The sequence below is a fragment of the Ochotona curzoniae genome, unplaced genomic scaffold, assembly GCF_017591425.1.
Source record: "Ochotona curzoniae isolate NIBS_2020 unplaced genomic scaffold, NIBS_Ocur_1.0 contig_1274, whole genome shotgun sequence".
Taxonomy (NCBI): Eukaryota; Metazoa; Chordata; class Mammalia; order Lagomorpha; family Ochotonidae; genus Ochotona; species Ochotona curzoniae.
The window spans coordinates 34,254,643-34,274,237 of NW_024465023.1; the positions used below are offsets into that span (position 1 = coordinate 34,254,643).

At 39.1% G+C, this 19,595-nt stretch overlaps 1 protein-coding gene across 3 annotated transcripts in view; it reads right to left on the bottom strand.

Moving 5' to 3' along the window:
- HEPH (hephaestin) overlaps positions 1–12,594 on the bottom strand; it is a 71,456-nt gene extending 58,862 nt beyond the window's left edge. Inside the window, exons 1-4 of one of the 3 annotated variants that reach the window (XM_041002307.1) lie at positions 12,373–12,594; positions 4,798–5,002; positions 2,691–2,935; positions 943–1,155 (exon numbers count right to left, since the gene is read on the bottom strand). In XM_041002307.1, coding sequence (XP_040858241.1) covers positions 943–1,155; positions 2,691–2,935; positions 4,798–4,973 — 634 coding nt within the window. In that variant the 5' untranslated portion in view covers positions 4,974–5,002; positions 12,373–12,594. Of the gene's footprint in view, positions 1–942; positions 1,156–2,690; positions 2,936–4,797; positions 5,003–12,372 lie in introns of those variants that run through there. The other 2 variants (XM_041002318.1, XM_041002329.1) reach the window with 2 other exon arrangements.
- Positions 12,595–19,595: the final 7,001 nt, after the last annotated feature.

A 19,595-nucleotide genomic window follows, 5' to 3' on the forward strand; every position in this document is an offset into this window, starting at 1 on the left:
TGTTATTTTAGAAAGGAAAAAAAAAAAAAAGGTAACAGGTCTGGCATGGTAGCCTACTAGCTGAAATCATAGCTGTACATGCGCCAGCATCTCATATGGTTAACAGTTCGTATTCTGGCTACTCCACTTCCCATCCAGCTCCCTGCTTGTAATCTGGAAAAGCAGTAGAGGATGTCTCAAAGTCTTGGGACCCTGCACCGACGTGGGAGACCCAGAGGAGGCTACTGGCTCCTGGCTTTGGATTGGCTCATCTCCAGGCATTGTGGCCACTTGAGGAGTAAACCAGTGGGTGGACCATCTTTCAATCCATCTCTCCTCCTCTCTGTATATCTGGCTTTCTGATAAAAACACATAAAATCTTTAAAAAATGAAACCAAAAAGATAACAATGAGGTGGCATTGTGGTATAGTGGGGTAAGCCACCACCTCCGACACTGGCATTCCCGTGTTGGTGACAACTCAAATCCTGGTTGCTCTTCTTTTGATACAGAAGTTTCCTGTCAATTTCTCAAGGAAAGCATTGGATGATTCCCACATTCTTGGGTCTCTGCACTCACACGGTAGACTCAGATGAAGACCTTGGCCCCTGACTTCAACCTGACTTGTCCCTAACCATTGCAGCTATCTGGAGAATGAACCCAGCAGACAGAAGCTCTCTTTCTGTCTCTCTCTCTCTCTCTCTCTGTCTCTCTCTCTCCCACCCTATCCCACTCTCTCTAACTATGTCTTTCAAATGAAATTTTAAAATCTTGTTTTAAGAAAGAAAGAAATAAAATTGAAAACAGAAGTCATAGACAAGGAGTCAGGCAGGGTTTATTCCTACTAACAAACCAATGTGCTGAATACTTCAGACTATTGCCCAATATCTAAGTGATTACACTACATTGCTACTTCCCATAGATGTCCAAAATTGCACTTCATAACTCATCCTTGAGACCTGTACCTTTTTTACAGGTTATGAGGGGTCCAATGAGACCAGTTGCAATATCTCGTGGTGCGTCCACATGTGAATGGTAGATCCATGTGATGCATGCTGGATCAGCATCAGTAGGTGCATGGCCTTCTGGAATAGTCCAATTGTAGATATAGCTGCCACCAGGAGGCACAGAGTCATCAGCTTTTAGCTGCCCAGAGGAGCCATCTGGGTATAGGGAACCTAGAAAATGAAACAGCACATTCCAGGGACCAGCATGAGTGACAATGTAAAAGATATATAAGCTAAGATGGAGCTTGATATGGGGCACCTATATCAAGCTATGTCCATGCCTGTGGAATGTAGGATTCTGAGATCCAGCACAGTATTCTTTACAATCTGAGGAGGGCACAGATGCAAGTAACATTTATCCAAAGAATTCCATTCCTCCTGGCAGCAATGGATGAAGAGAAAGAGCTATGACAAAGGAAAATATTTCTTGGCCTAATCTGGTGGTGCTGCGGTACAAAGCTGGTGACTTGGAAACCAGGGAGAAGACAGAAATTTCTCCTTTTCAGGACTCACTTTGAAAAATGAGGCAGCAATTTCAGAACTTTAATAAGACAACTTAATAGTTATTTGCCCCATTCCCTGCATTGCGTAGAAGAGAAAATTGAGGACAAGGCTAGCATTATGGCACAGTAATTTAAGCCACCAGCTGTAGTACCAGTATCCCATAAGGGCACTGGTTCAAGTCTCAGCTGCTCCACTTTAGATCCCACTTCCTGCTAGTGTACATGGGAAAGCAGCAGAAGATGCAGCTTGAGCCCCTGTACCCATGCTGGTGACCCAGATGAAAGTCTTGGTTTCTGGCTTTGATCTGGTCCAGCTCTAGCTATTGTAGCCATTAAGAGAGTGAAACAGTAGATGGAAGATATTCTCTGTGTGGGTGTGTGTAATTATGCCTTTAAAATAAATAAATACTAAAGAAAATAAATATAATTAAGGAAAAGAAACTTGTGCAGGCCACATACGAAGTTAGTGGCCCATCCAGTATATTTGACATCCCTCTAATCTTACTCACTGTCATCACTATTATAGTTCATTGTTGCTGAGACAGTTTAAGACACAAATAAACAACTTCCTCTTAAGAAAATGGAACTTTCAGAAGATTGTGTGTGATACTAGAATAACTTCCACTGACATTCATAGCATCCTCTTATCTTTTCAGAGCATATTCTAAAAACCTATGAAATTGTCATTCAAGAACTCCTTGTAATAAAAGGTAAGGTTGCAACATCCTGATAGGAAATCAGAGGCCCAGAAGGCATAGTGTGTTGCCCAAGTCAGACAGTACATGAACAGTAGACCACACACCCATACACAACTATTTTTTACACTGAGGAGAGTATGTGTCACCTTGGATTAATAAAGAAAAATGGGATGGGCATTGTGACTCAGCAAGTTAATATGTTACTTGAGACACTTGCATCCTACATCACAGTGCCAATTTGAGTCCCAGCAACCCTATTTCTCATTGAGCTTCCTGCCAATTATAGGGAACAGGAAGTGATGGTCCAATTACTTGGAGCCTTGTGACCCGTGTAGGAGACCCAGTTGTGGTTCCTGGCTCTGCCCTGGATATTGGGGGGAGGGGGGGTCTCTCTCTTTCTCTCTTTCTCTCAATCTCTCACTGTGTGTTTCTAAATTTCAAAAAGAAAGGAAATCTTTTTTATATATAATTATATTTGTTTGTAATGGGAGAAAGAGTGGTTTACCTTCTGAGTCCTTCTCATAGAAAACGCCATGAGGATGGATGGTATAGGGACGTGTGGCAAAATTCTTCAGATGGATACGGATGACATCTCCCACCTCAGCCTGCAGCACTGGCCCCAGGAAGCCCAGCCAGGCAGGCTGGGCCACTTCATCCCTATATGAGTCATCTTTGTATTCTTTATAGACGGTCTTCTTGTAGTTTCTCCCTATTCGATTCTTGTCTGATTTAAGGAAGCTGGAAGCTACTCTAGGAAAAAAAAAAAAGATAATCACAATTTTGTCACCATCTCCAATCCTCTAGGAGTCTATTTTCCAAAGGTAGGTGTCCAAAAATTGTCCATTCTTTGTTTAGAACCAAACAAAAGAAATTGGATTATACTGATCAAAACATGAAAGCGTTATGTGTATCTGGCATATAATAGAAACAGTAAGTAGAAGCACATGTAACTGCTGACTTTTAATCATTTCTAATAAGAAAGTAATTTTACATTGTTCAATTCAGTATATGATCATGACAAAATAAACATAGACTGATTTAGCATCGTCCTGCTATATATTTGAAGCCTTTTAGTGTAATGGTTATGACCAAAAGCCCTGGATCCAGGCCAATACCAACTCTGCCGTTTCAAAATTTGTGGGTTGTTAAGCAAATTACCTAACTTATCTGTGCATAATTTCACCATCTCTAAAATGGAGATAATCATAGTGTCTAACTCAAAATGTTGTATTGTTAATTAAAGTGCATAAATATTGTAAGACAGTGTCTGACAAACTATGAAAACTCAATAAATGTTGGCTATTACTTCAGAGCAATAGGAATGAGCTGTAATGAATTTATTCCCTCAAGGGAAATTTTAATGCAAGTACTGTGTGACTCCAAAATTTGATGGATATTTTGTGTAAAAAAAAAAAAAAGATACAGTTGGATGGGTGTAAGGGCACAGTGCCACGTGCCATGTCAGAGTGCCTAGTTTGAGTTCTGTCTCTCCTTCTGATCTATGTTTCTGCTGATACACACACTGGGAAGCAACAGGTGATGAGTCAAGAGCCTTGGTCCCTGCCACCCTCATGGGAGACCTGGACCTGGATGATATTCCTGGCTTCTGGTTTTAGCCTGGCTTAGCCTGGCTGTTGCAGAGATTTAAGGAGTGACTCTCCGGACAGAACATGGTGTGTGTGTGTGTGTGTGTGTGTGTGTGTGTGTGTGTGTGTGTGTGACTTTCAAATGAGCAAGAGTTGATAAATAGAATATTTTTAAAAGGCAGCTGTTTTTCCTATTAGAATTCTTCCTAGAAAATTCAGAAATATTAGTCAACTTCACACAACTAAAATTTTGGAGATATAAAGTGAATCATAATTTCAAGAGATTGTTTAACAAGCTTTTTTTCAGATGTATGTGGAAATGGCTTATTTAAAGAAACAAAGAAGATCAAACCTACGGTGTCTTGAGAGGTAAAATGGTCAGAATCATACCAGCTTTGCCCACATAGTTTCAACCACAAATCCTCATTATTTCACTCACTCTTCTGCTGGACTTCAACAAGTCGCTAGACCATTCTGATTCTAATTTTTTTCACCTATAAAATGAGTATACTTATACTCTAAAGTTTATAAGTTTATATGTTGTCTGTCACAGATGTTGCAGAATTTATAGCTATTACTATTGCCTTGATTCTAAGGCTTACCTTAGTTCTTCCCATTGCCATATATCTGAAATCAGTACATTTCCACTGATCTATAGAAACATAGCTCCACTGCACACATGGAAAAATTCTGCATATATTTAGTATTCCATGTTTAATTTTTTTAAAAATCTGTTACTAAATCAGTATATTCATATGGAAATATGGATATCATCTTATAATTGAGGAAATATGAAACTGGTTTTAGGACTCTCAGCATGTTGAGAAACCTCACGTGGAAAAGCAGATTCCACATGTGCTTCTGGATTCTGACACATCTCACCTTCTTCCCAAAAAACCTGCTCCTTAGTGGCTCAGAGAGGCTAGGAGCTGTCTGTGGAAAGAACTCTCAAGAGGAAACTTTCTGCCCTTAAGGTGGTCCCCTACTCCCAATTCCAAATGTAATATCATAAGAGATTAAACCTACGTGTCATTCTCCAGAGGTTGGTTTGTGATGACATTCCTTCCCTTGGGGGCATAGTTCCACTGCACATCCCGGATGCCCAGGTAGTAGACTCGAGTGGCCCCATCAGTCAGTTGGGGCCACAAGGATTGCACGAACAGCAGAGCCCAGAGCAGGTGGCCTAGCTCCATGGCCCACATCACTCTAGGATACAGGCAAATGAATGTTGCTGGTGTGGAAGAAAGAACAAAGGGATTTTGTGTGTATCTAGAAAGCTGAAGAGAAAAAAAGCCAGATTGAATGACTAGGATGTTAAAACAAAGTTAGCCTGGTTTTTCTGTCTTACTGATTCCTTTTAGTTCAACATATATTCAATGATTTCTACACATCAGACTGCAGGGTAAAGTTAAACATTCATCTATACTAATAATCATGTATCACTTCCTCCAGAAGAGATCTCTGAAAAGTGGTAATAGATAGAAAGTTCTGATATGTCCCCCAAATCAGGAAAAAGGCATCTGAAGTTGGATTTAGCTACTGATTCACTGAGTGCTCAATCAAGCCATTATTTCTTTGTCTCTATTTTCCCGTAGACAAAAGGAAATGTTTACTGTTATCATTTCCCATCATCTGTAACTTGTTTTATAATAAAGAAGGATGCACCAAAAGACAGTTACTAGAATATCTGTAGATCTAAAGTGGAAATATTGAAAAATATTCATTAACAATATAGTAGATGAGTAAATTTCAATTTATTCTTGCAATGGAATCATATATCACAATAACAATAAACCAATCACAACTACATGGAATGTTAGGGATGACCCCAAAGATGCTGCAGAAAGAAAACAGACATCAAAGGGTATATACTGTGTGATTTCATTTATCTAAGTACAAAACCAGTCAAAAGTAATCTTTTGTGAGGATAGTGTTTGCTCTTGAAGTAGGGATCAGCAACTGGGAAACAAAGAAAAGAAAGACTTCTGGGTTAAATTCTGTTTCTTAACCTATATGCTGATTATCTGAAGTGTTCAATTTGTACGTATGTGTATATATATACACATACATACATATAATTGTATATGCAATAATATATGTTTATATTATATATTATTGTATATTGTATATACAATAACATATTATTGTATATACAAAAATTGTATATATACAATTTTGTGTGTTTTTCCATATACCTCCAAGAAAAGTTTAAAATAAAAGTAGGAATATGCAAGAGAAATAGTTTTAACTCAGAAAAAGAAATGTTCTATACTTGTTCTCAAGGCTCTGCACAATCAAACTCCTTTCATGGGTCTAGTCCGGAATCAGAATCATACTCAAGCCTCGAGTCTCTCATTTAAGTACCATAACTAAGAAGTCAAACTTCTTAGGACTTACATAAGATAGTCATTCCCAGAGCTGCAGTCAAACTCAGGAACACAGATAACATCACAGACACAATATACATATACTTGTGTGCTATGCACACACAATCTCACTTGAAAGCAAGGATACATACACTTGTGTCCACATAAAGGACCGTAATGTCACATGGTTCTATATGGTTCATCATCAAAATAATAAATAATAATGATGCTAACAAATCAATATTTGCTCTGCGTATTGTGCCCAAGTTCTAAGTGCTTTTGCAAAATTAAACCACTGAGCCCACCCAGAGATGCCAAATAAAAAAATAATTAAAATCACTGAATTCTCACAAACCCCCTATTAAGTGGATATCATATTATCTCCACATTACAGTGTAAAAACCGCAAAAACAGAGCTATGCAAGATTTTTCCAAGGACATATAGTTAGTTATCAGTTGGAAATTGAGCCTAGGAACAACTGACTTCCACATCAGCAATTTAAATCACCATATCACCATGCTATTTTATCTTACACAAAATAATGCCTGCACATCTGCCTGTGTACGCACACAGAACACTTATATGCTCATACCTACAGTGATAACTAAGCAAAAGAATACACACTCTGAAACATGCAAATACATGTGATTATGATCACTTTATAAGCAGACACTCATGCTTACATGAGTGTATTCACAATAATGGTAATGACAGTGATTTTGACGGGAGCCAGCATTCATTGAAAGATTACTGCATACTAAACACTATGTTTGATGTTTAATATAGAGCATTACACTAAATATTAGCCTAAGCACAAGAGATTGTGACTATCTGTCAAAAACAGAAATTCAAAGATATACATAAACTCACAAAGGTTTAAGAAACCCTGATAACTACCTAGCTAAGAAACAGACTTATGAACTTTGCACAGACTCTCTGTTTATTCCACAGATAAAAGTAACCCAAAGTTTAATCTCTAGTCTCCATAATACATTTTGCAGAAAGCTTTTGATGTAAGGAAAGACCTGTTTTAAGAATTTTTTTTTTCCCTAAAATCTAGCCTTCCCGCTGACATTTGTGTGGATTTGAACATAGCTTAATAAATATGAATCTATTTTCTCATATGTATAGTGTGTATAATAACATCAACTTTAGAGAAATATATCAGAAAATTTACATGAAAGAATCTTTATGTAATCAATATTTGGAAAGTGGAAGGCAGTAACTGCTGAGTTTCTTTCTTTTCCTTCTTCCTGGCTACACTTTGATAAATTATCCTTACACACTTACACCATAATTTTTATATTTCTACTCTATTAGTTAACTTGAATCCCAATTGCTCCAGAGGGCAGCCTCTAGCTCCTCTCGTTTAAACTATCCTCTGAAGAACTACTTACTCTCTGTAACGCTCAATTGGATTCAATCAGTTTTTATATTATTGCTATCTTTCTAGTTCATGAGCTGCTTTATGAACTTTATTTTCCAGAATGTACAATAAATTCAATTGGAGTAGATGTCATACGTGAGAGGTCAATCTCTATTTGTGCTACCAGACATAGTGATAGAAGCCCAATAATTAGACCATAACAGGTATTGCTAAAGTGACATAAAGTGGCACAAACCTTCATTTTCCCACCTGTTGGACCCAGTTCAACTTCTGTCACTGACTCAAATATTGCAGGCAAGTTTCTTTGCCTTACTGATCCCCAGTCTCCCCATCTATAAGATAGGAGACTATATAATGCTGAGCTATAGAAACAGTTCTAACCTATTCAGAGTTGTAGGAGTTTGATAATGAAATGAGAAAATGCAAAACTAAAAAATATATATATCATAAATATCTCTCAAAAAGTCTGTCCAGCTCTTACATCTTGCTGATACTCACATTCACTGGTGAAACATGGGTACACTCACAGGTGTCCACATAAAATATCATGTTTGTAATCACTCAGATAGTCATGCCTTGCATCCCTCAATAGAGATGTTGGGTTCTCGCTTCATTGCAAATATGGTACAACCTGAACCTCTTTTAAGCTTTCTTCTCAGAGAGGGATTAACAAGGTAGTTGTGCCTTGAACTCGCCTCTTTGAAGAGCGGCTCAGATAAGAGCTCCGCAAGCAGAGAAGCACATGGTAAACTTGGAAATGTTCCCAGAAGAAACTAATAGACCTTCAGCATACAATGAACAAGCACTAAGCGCCATTGTGACTAATAGTTCAAAGGCAATAAAAAACAGTCCATGGGAAAAAAAATTACCTAACATTTGCCTAGATGTTTCCTCTATAAATGTGCTTTTTCATATCTGCCAGCTTATTTACATCTGAAAAAAAAACCCTTATAAGACAAGAATCACTTTCTAAAGGTTACACCCAGCTTTTAGGCTTTGGAATCAGGCTACATAAACGAATCTTAGTGATATTTTTCCCTAGCCATGTGGCTTTGGAAACTATTTTCATTTCTCTACCCACAGTGTCTTCACATTTAAAATGAAATTCAAAATAATAACTACCCCATAAAGTTGTGAGGAGTAAATGATTTAATATCTGTAAGTGTGTAATACACAAGTAAGAACTTATGTGCACAAAAAAAGACCCATCTAACAGTAGCAGAGAGCAATGTGAGACTTGCCCAACAGAGTAGGTGCACTTGATTCAAGATGATATTTGTCTGCCTTTTAAATTTTGCATAAGAAAAAGTAGGAGTGGCTTCTACCATTACAGATGAGTTAACAGGTCTATAAATGAAACTTAACACCCCGTGCACCATTCAAAGTCGATGCCCATACCAAACCAATGTGGGGAGAAGGAACGAAACCCCAAAAAGAGTTCAAGTAACTGGTAAACACCACTGATAAAAGGAGGCAACAGCATGCTGACATACCTGGGCATTTCAATGTGACTGCACACTATATGACTCTACTAGTTGGTAGAGAAGTGATATTTGCAATAATGACGGCAATGACTTAACTCTGGTAGAAGTTCCAGCCAGATCCAAAAGCACAGGGTGCAGCACCATGGTGTAGCAAGCTAAGTCTCCACCTGCAAAGCCAGCATTCCATACAGGCGCTGGTATGTGTCCCAGTTAGCTCTCCTTCTAATTAAGCTCTCTGCTTATCACTTGAGAAAGCAGCAGAGGATGGTCAGAGTCCTTGGGACGCTGCACCCACATGGGGAGACCACAAGGAAGCTCCCGGCTTCTGGCCCTTGGCTCAAGATCAGCCCAGTTTCAGCCATTGCAGCCATTTGAGGGAATTAACCAATGGATGGAACACCTCTCCTGTCCCTTTCTCACTCTGCAATGCTGCCTTCAAATAAAGACAAATCATCTTTTTTTTAAGTTCAGCGTAGTTTTCACACTCCTCATATATCTAACAGTAAATGAATAGTCCTAATATAAATGTCTTCACCCATAAAGTTCAATTGCTGGCTGTCTCCTAAAGAAAGAAAGGAAGAAAGATGGATAGATATAAATTAATTAATTAATAGCTGGAACGATGACTAAATTGGCTAGTCTTCCACCTCCAAGCCCCAGGATTCTATATGGGCTTTGATTCATGTCCCAGCTGCTCCACTTCCCATCCAGCAGCCAGCTTATGGTCTGGGAAAGCAGTAGAGGATGATCCAAAGTCTTGGGACCCTGCAACCACATGGGAAACCCAAAGGCTCCCGACTCCTAGCTTCGAATTGGTTCAGCTCTAGTCATTGCAGCCATTTGGAGAGTGAACCAGCAGATGGAAGATTTTTCTGTCTCCCCTTCTCTCTGTACATCTACCTTTCCAATAAAAATGAACAAATCTTTGAAATAAATAAATAAATAATACAGCTGGCCATTGTCACAAAAACTTGTCACTTTATAGATAGGCATGATATGTGTTCACCCATCCCTTTTGCACACAATGGCACGTGCTAAGCACATAAGCACATGTGCATATGTATGACAATGCACATCCCCAGGCTAAGATTTGTTTTTCTATTTGTTTTTCTTCTTGGAAGTAGTGTGATATAGCATAAAGAACCAGAATTTCTGAGTCAAGCAAACTTAGTACTATTCTAAGATGTGTTTAAATAAGATAATATTATACACCATCCGAGACCAAGTACCTGGTATTAGTTTTCTTTCTGTCTCATTGATATTCTTTCCTCCCAAAAACTGAATATTATGTAATTGCCATCATTATGTCATTGAGTTTTATTATATGATATAAAAGCAGAAGAAATAATTTATACAATGCCATTAGGATCATTTGGATAGTACATGGTAAAAATGGAGATAATTGTGGAACTAGAAAAAAAAAGACTCTTATTACAGACTCATTATTTCTTCACTTTATGACCTTGAGCAAGTCACCTAACATTCTGAGCTCCAGTTTACTCATCTCTTAAATGGAGGCAGTCTGCTGCTTTGGACCACTCACTTGCTTGAAGACAAAACGAGATGAAAGTTATGAAAGCCCTCTGTAAACTTTTTACTTCAGCAAGAATATTTTTCCCTGTGCTTGGCATGGTAGCCTCATGGCTAAAGCCCTTGCCTTGAATGTGTCAGAATCCCATATGGGCACTGGTTCTAGTCCTGGTGGCCCCGCTTCCCATCCAGCTCCCTGCTTGTGGCTTGGGAAGGCAATCGAGGACAGCCCAAAACCTTGGGACCCTGTACGAACATGGGAGACCCGGAGGAAGCTCTCGGCTCCTGGTTTCGGATGGGCTCAGCTCCAGCCATTGTGGCTGCTTGGGGGAATGATTCAACAGACGAAAGATATTCCTCTCTGTGTCTCCTCTTTCTTCTCTGTATATCTGACTTTATAATAAAAATTAAATAGCTTAAAAAAAGATTATTTCCCCTTTTCTGAGTCCACATAAAAAGGTTAGTCTGATGTGGGAAAGAAAAGGATAAATTAGGAAAAAGAAATGAAATGTTAAGTGTGCAAGAGTCCTGGGGAAAAGTTAAAATGCGATAGAAAGAAATAAGGAAGAGCAATTTAAAGGAAGGAAAAGATCATTACATATAATTTAGTTAACATGCAATGATATCTTGCCCAAACTTGGGAAGTAAGCCTGTACCATGTGATTACTTTTCTACTTAACCTGCCTGTTGCCCCAGGGTCACCTGGACCTGATCCATCTGATTCCAGACAATTCACATTGTTGTTTTCCCCTAGAATCTGCGAGTGGTTCTTTTAATGCTACAATGCTGGTTTATCATCTTACGTCTCCCTCTACCTTTCCCAGTAGGGATAATTGATGTGAACAGACTCAACCTAAATAAATAAGTAAACTAAATAAGTAAATGCTCAACTATCCTTGGTGTCCACTCTCAGCTCTTAGCAACTTTCCTATAGAATCCTCCTGCAGATTCATCTTTTGTTCCTCTGCTTTCTTAACACTTTGTGGCATTTTCTTCACCCTGTGATAGAAAGCATACTCAATTTAGGTTTAAGACTTTAATCTAAACCCCATGTCTTGCCAATCACAGGCATGTGATTGTAAATCAATCATTTTCACCTATTTGAGCCTAAGTTTTCTAATTAAAAAAAGAATAATGTTTACTTCATATGATTGCTTTGAGCTCTAGCAAAGTGCATGCTTACCACATCATGGGTGTTCATTAATGAAAAAAAAAATGAGTGTGTTTTAGAAGATTCAAAAATGTATTAAATCTTTAGAGACCATCTTTTTTATCCCATGTCCACCATGTTATGATATCTAGCAAACTGAGATCAGAAAAGTTTATTCAAAGTCTTGTAGCAAGTTACTGACAAAGCCCAAATTTAAGCCAATATTTTTTAAAGATTTCTGTTATTTGTACACTATGAGCAAAATAACATTCCAGTAATAGCTTAGTTCAGTTACTCTTAATTGACTTGCTCAGTTCCAATCTGCTCTCAGAATATGATATCAAGCACAATTGAACCTTCCATTTATGTAGTCCCCAGATCTATAACTTAAATAAGACCCCCAACCTGTGAAACAGAAAATGAGCAAGCAGTTTTGACAGGAAAATTAATTTTCTGTAGGAATCCAAGATTGTCCCAGTGTGGTCCTGGCGGTTTTGGAGAGAGAAACAAAAGGAGCCTATTGTCTCCTTTAACTTTCACACCCAGCCAAACTTCCTCTAACTTCTCAGCCACTGACTTTCTCTCCCAAGTAGCCCAAGATTTCCCTAAATCCAGCTGAATTACTGTATTTGCATAGGAAGGCAAGTGAAGTAAAGTTTGGAAAGAGAGAAAAGAAAGCTTACCTTTGCTAGAGAAAACCCTTCCATATTCATGTCAGCGGCCCATTGATGTTGCACTGCAGACCCCAGTCTGAGCCTGCCAGCCCTGCTCAGTCAGTATCCTGGGTTACAGGGCCTTTCTTGTAAATTAAGTCCAGGCCTCTAATTTGGCAGGGTTACTGGGGTGGAAGAGTGGGGGAGGGGCAGTACTAGGTGCCCTTTTAGTAGGAGCTAAACTACTGGAATGTCCTGTTCCAGCCGGTTTGGTACAAAACCCGGGGTGGTTCTTTGAACATATCCGGGTGTTTTCCAAATCCTGGCTAGGATCTCAGGAGGAATTACAAGAAGGTGGGCTACTATTGTCTTACTGCAGCTTTTTAGTTGATCTTTGCTGAAGTAGCAAGAAAAATGCACTGTCCCTGTAGCCGGTCAAAGCTCATGGGAGGATTCAAACAACTCCATTAAGAAACGTGGCTCTTTGCAAGGGTTATCAGGTGTGAAAAAAAGCCCCAGTGGATCCACAGTCTTTCCCTTCTTGCTCTGAAGCACTCTAAAGCACGGTGCTCAGCACTGTCTGTTTCCTGAGCGCACGAATTTTGGTAACAGATTAAAACAAATCTGGCAATGAGACAAACAGCTTTCCCGCCCCCCCCCCCACATGCCTGGCCCTGTGTTAACCACTTTACATGCATGCTTTCATGTAAGTCTCACAACTGTCCCGTGACACTAGTACTCTAATTCTTTTCACAGCTGAGAACAAGCCTGGCTCTGAGAGGAGAGATAACTTGCTTAAGGTTACACACTTAGAAAGTCAGAGAGGGAGATTGGGCTAGGTGGGTAAACTGAGCCAGGACCCTACAACACTACGCTGCTTCAGGGAGAAACAGAACTATTTTGAGATGAAGGAAGAGATTTCACACTGAAGATCAACTGTATGCCACTCACTGATGGACATTGAAATACACAATAGCTCTGCCACTGTCATTTCTGAAATAGCCGAAATTGAAATCCCAGGACAATATCCACATTTTCCTTCTTAGAAAACGAAAGGAGTTAAAAGATAGCCTGGATGAGCTTAGGTGAACAGCTGAAACACAAAGAAAGTAGAAAAAAATGCACTTTTTTTTTCTAAAATGAAAATGAAACAAATAAAAAAAACAAAACCGCAAAATGGACCCCTAAAACTTCAGGATAAAACTGGAGGCTAAATTTGCTTAAAGCCACCAGCCCTCCCTAATAGTGCTTAAAAGAGGGAGGATGATGAAAAAAAAAAATCCCTGGCTTCAATCAAGCAACCTTGGTTCCAGCCTCACTTGCCCTGGGGATAATCAGCTGCATAGCAGTGGTACAGTCCCTTCCCTCCTCTGCATTATTTCCATTTATACAAATGAGGTTCTTGAACAATCCCAGCTTTGTAAATGTGCATACCTGGGATTCCATATAGTAAGCAGATTCCGGCTATTAACAATGCAGGAGAAACAGATTTAAGAGACCAAAAGTGTAAAGAAAAAATGACAATTCATGAAGATGCTATACAAAGCTCCATGCCTCTTTGGAAAGTGCTGTACCTGCCCACTAGGAACAGACATAGGAAAGGGACAGGTATGGTGGCAGTCACACCACCTGGTATTCTTACTTTGTGATGAGGAGATCTTGGCTAGGTACGGATGCTCTTCTCCAGGTGATCTTGAGACATTTTCCTCTCCCCAGTTTAAAGTGCCTTGAGCCGAATCCAAGGAAGAAGACTTTCTGAACAATGAGCTGGTAGGGCAAAGTCTAGGTCATAAACTACTAGAGGTGCTCCAACACCAAGGAACTGCCTCACGAACTACAGCCAGGCACAAGTTAAGTGAAAGCACCAGTAGGGGAAAGGGAGGAGCCACCAAGCTTAGCTTCCTCAGAATACTCAGTGGTTATTAAGGGAATCTAGATCAGACCACGACAGCACTGAGAGTTATCTGCCTGGCATGGACGTGGACCTTGAAGCTAGAAGGGGGGAGGTGTGGTCAAAAACCAATTAAGTTGGGATCCAAGTCCATGCTCAAAGGCATTTATGACAGGGAGGGGAAGGGCTAAGGTCTCTACTGTGACTCATGAGAGACAACACGAAACAGGTCATTATAGACACACTTAAGTCAACACAGAAAAGGGTACATAGGAGACAAGGTGTGCCAATTTCCGGAGTGGTGTTAACTCATTCACCAAATCCACTGAGAGTATACACGATGTCCATCTCTCCTGCAAATCCTGGATATATTTTTGACGCCTTGTCCAGAGGGTCATTGAAAACACATCTCAAAGTAGATGTCTAAGATCAGAATTGGCAAAAATGTTTTGTGAGGAGCCACTTAGTAATATGTTATTTGCAGGAGACATAATTTCTGCCCCAACTATTCAAACCTGTTACTGAAGATTAAAATGTATATCTATGTCCTATTAAAATATTTTTGTAAAAATAAGGAGCAGGTCAAATTTGACTCATAAATTAGCTTAACAGTATATTCTATAGATTCTCTTTGCAGTACAGACATTTGAAATGTGCGATCATTATTAACAGCATGGAAACTGAAATCAAACAACTTGAACTGAAAACACAGCTCTGATATTTTCTGATTCTACAATCTTGGAATTATAGCTTGATTTTTCTATACCTCAGCTTTCAATTCTATTAAATGGATTTAGGACTAACTACTTGCCAGGACAATTAGTGGAACTGAAACATTAAACCAGAAAGACTCTCATTTTTGGCGACTTCTAATAGATATTCTTTTCTTAACCATCTTTCCAAAGTGATGTATGCGATCATGTCAGGTTTCTTTTGCAAATAAAATGCATTGGGTGGTATCCTAACAATAGCAAGTCTCACATCTTTATCTATGAGCTTGTCCTTAGCACTTCTTGGAAAAGAAGACCTCTGAGAAAAGGTGAGTGGGTGAAGGACCCAGGGGTTATCCCCCGAGATCACATCTCTGAAACCATGACCTTCTCTTTTCACTTCCCAATATCACTTCTGACCAGAAGACTCCATCACGCTTTGCAAAGATGATTCTGAATTGCTGAGATGTGTGACTGTCCTTTGCTTGCTCTGCTGCACTGGCTCTTGGACTCTGGTTCTGGAAATCTACTTGCCACTTCTCTAGTCCTCCGAGGCCCTGGGTCTCAAACTCAAGCATGACCAGAATCCCTTAGAGGGTTCCTTAAGATGCAGAGTTTCTGCTTCAGTGAATCACGTGAAAGGCTCAAGAATCTGAATGTCTTACCAATTTCCAGGTGTTGCTGGTGCTGCTGATGTGAGAATCATTCCTCCAAGGGACTCTTGCCCTGAGGCTCTCCATCACTGACTCACTAGCATCTTCAGACTGACCCTGGAGCTCCCAGCTGCCATGGTCTTCAGGTGTTCTCTCTGGTACCAGGTCAAATGTATTTCCTTCAGCCTCCTGGTGCCTCATTATGTGCAGCATCCCTAAGAATCCTCTCTGCACCTACTTGCTTACTCCCTTTGTGTCGGATGCTTCTTGCTTGCCTCACTGTTTGGTGACTCTCCCCTGTACCTCCATGTTCTTGAACTTGTCTTCCTTTTGGGCTGTCTGCCTTAGGCTGCTCTGTAAATGGTGTCATCTCCTCTATCCAGCTCTCCTCTACTCTCTCATTTCACTTCCAGATGGTGGGCTCTGCACACAGTCAAGTCTGATATGAGTCTTGTCTAGAACTCGCTGAGTTCTTGAAATCTCAGTTTGAACAACTTTAAATCACTCTAGGACATTAAAATGGAAGAGTATCTGCAAAGGGACCTAGTACAGCACTTGTCATGTAGAAAACAATCAGTATATGTTAATTCTTTCTTCTTTATGTAAGTGTTTTCTCTGTACTCTGAATTCTGAGTTCCCAACAACAGGAAGATCATTAAGTAAGTAGTATGTTTTTAGTTCCCATCTTCCCTAACAAGGAATTACCATTGTTAAGGCTCCATTATCAGCTTCCTTAATTATTTTAATATTTTCTAGCTACACAGGTACTGTACAGCAAAATATTTCTAAAAACACATGAGTTTTCCCCCTTATTCTCATTGTTATTACTATTTTCCATGATACGTTTTTGAGGCATTAGGGATTCCCCCTCCCATTCTCCCTGCTCCCTTTCCATTCTTTCCTGTCCACCATTTCCCCTTGTATTTCTAGAATAGTAGAGTCTTTCAACAACAATTGCGAATCCAACCTTCCATTATTAAAAATAAAGGTTTTTTTCAAGACAATTAATTGTTGAGAAAAGTGTTCTTGATGTTTTAATGTCTGTGTTGACACAAACTAGATGTTAGAATATTGGGATGTAAATGAGGACATTTTGCTTGGGCAGCAACTCAGTAAAGAATAAAGACAAAATACAGAGTGACGGAGTGGAGGCTAAACATGGCTTGATAACCAGGACACCATGATTTCTTCTAATTCTACAGCAACCCATTTTGCTTTCTGGTAACTCATTTTCCTTGCTTCTGAAGATTTTGTCATTAGCTAATTTTTTTTTAAGATTTCCTTCCTTATTTCTTTTCTCTCCCTCCTCCTCCTCCTCTATTTTTTCTCTCTCTCTCTCAGATGAATTAAAGAGAAATAAAGAACCATGTGCTGATTTACCCTCAAAATGGCCACTACAGCTAAAGTTGGAAAGGCTGAACCTGGAAAAGCTATTGCCAAGATCTTCTAACTCCATCTGAATTTTCTGTGTGGGTAACACAGGCCAAAATACTTGGGTCATCTACTACTGCTTTCCCAAGCACATAAATGGAGAGCTAGATTGGAAGTAGAGTTGCCAGAACTTGAATTCACACTCATATTGGATGCCAGGATTGCAGGCAACAGCACTGTGGCACAACATTGACCCTACCTTAGCTAATCCAGAAGTTACCTATCTATCTATCTATCTATGAAGACTGATTAATTTTTATTGGAAAGGCAGATTTACAATGAGAAGAAAAGACAGAAAAACAGAAAGAAAGTTTTTACATTTATTGGTTCACTCTGCAAATAGTCATAATTGCCAGAGCTGAACTAACCTGAAGGCAGAAGGCAGGGGCCTCTTCTGGGTCTCCCATGCAGGTGCAGGGTCCCAAGGCTTTGGGACCATCCTCCACTGCTTTACCAGACCACAAACAGGAAGCTGGATGGGAAGTGGAGCAGCCAGGACATGAACCGGCGCCTAAATTGGATGCCAAAGCTTCCAAGCTGATTAGCCAGTTGAGCCATCCAGCAGGACCCCAATGGTTTCTATATTAAGGTAGATCCTCCCTCTACACTAATGTTGGCTTTATCTAATTATTTTGAACTGAGTTAAATTGAACTCTTAATAAAACACTTTGATCAACCTTTTTTCATCTAGTCTCAACCTTTTCTGATTCAGTGCCTAGTATATAGTAAGCACTCAACAGATATTCATTAAACATTTTTTGTTGTTTGATGGTATTTAGCCATCTAAAAATTCTTTAAATGGTTAAACAAATACGTTCCTTTTTGGGTAGATTAATGCATGCCCTCTTAATTGGTTCTCTGTGGAGACATGGGCCTAACCTATTCTATTCATGGTCAAGGAATGCCATGCTTTGGCTTGAAATTACACACAGTTTTCCACTGCTTTTATTAACTGACTCCCATTTGGAATCTTCTCCAATTGTATTTGTTTAGAGTAAGCATTTTTTTATATCAGTGTCTTAAATGATTTGATCACAGCTGGGGTCCTTAGTTGAGGGCTACTTATATCAGATGATCCTACTACAGAGGTGCTCTTTTCTGGTCCTTTCCATCATCATTGAGTTGGGTTAGAATAGAACATGTGAATGCTCTATAGCTATACATTCCCAGATTTTATCTGCAGTACTTATGTTTCAATGATCATTATTTTCAAAGTTAATCAGTAGTTATCAGTAACTATTGGCATAAATACTTTGTACTGTTGACTATTTCCAAAGACTAAGAATCATAGTTTAAGTACTTTGAATTTTCTGGAGCACATGATTATAATGCTTTTGAAAATGTGTCTGCAAAACAATGATTGATTTGGCAGTGACTGGCACTTCTACACACACACACACACACACACACCACACACCACACACACGCATAGAGTTGCTTTCCAGGGCAAGGAAACTGAATTCTCTGGAAGTGCAATATTGCCAGTATAGAGACTACCAAGAGCAGTTAGTAAACTCTGTTTGCAACACTGTTGACAAGAGAAAGTATATTCGACTTCTAGGGATTCTATGACAAAGTACCACAGAATGGAGAGTTAGAACAACATGAATTTATTCTTCACAATTCTGAAACAGTGCAAGTCTAAAATCAAAGTGTTAGTAGGGTTGTGCGCCTTGTGAATGATCTATAAAGAAGACTTTCATTGCATCCTACAGTTTCATTGCATCCTACAGCCATCCTACAGGGTTTTGGCTACTTTTGGTTTGCATTAGCCTGAAGATCCACCATTACTCAATCGCTGTATCTATCTTCACATTGTTTTCTTCCTGATATGTCAACTCTATGTCCAAATTTTCCTCCTTTAAGACTTATTGGATTCTATAATACAGTGTAAACTCAAATTAATTACTTTTATGAGGGTTCTATTCTCAAGTAAAGCTATATTTACAGGTTCTGGAAGATGTGAATTTATGGAAAGCACTACTCAGCACAATATTAAAAGTCTGGAATATTGTAAAAGATGATTGTCTTTAAAATATTTGAACATTTCCTTCCCCCCTCCCCAAGTCTCCACCCCTCCACCAAGGGGAAAAGGAAATCCCTGAACCCATGAAACTGAATCATAAAATAATAATAGCAAAAAAAAAATTCTGCCAGCATATTTATCCACCTGTAATGAATTAAGGATACTGGAAAATTACACCAACGTAATACCTTTTACATTATTAACTGAAGAAAAAGCATGGATGCCTTTTAAATAATTGTTTAGTATCAGGGACTGAGAAGAAATAAGAACTTTCCAAATCAATGATAAGATAGAAGCTTAATGATTTTAATTGCCTCTGACAGAATTCCTCTTGCTTTAATAAGAGGCATCAGCAGGAACATTGTTTTGCTGGAGAAGGACTCTCTGGGTAATATTTGGCTAATGTTCTCAAAATGTTTTCCTAATAAATAGATGTTGCCATTATTTGGCCTTCTAGAAAGTCAACAGGTAAAATGCCTTCAGCATCCAAAACCCTACTGTTATGTTTTGTTGTTCTGTGTTCTTAGCACTTTTGCATTTAC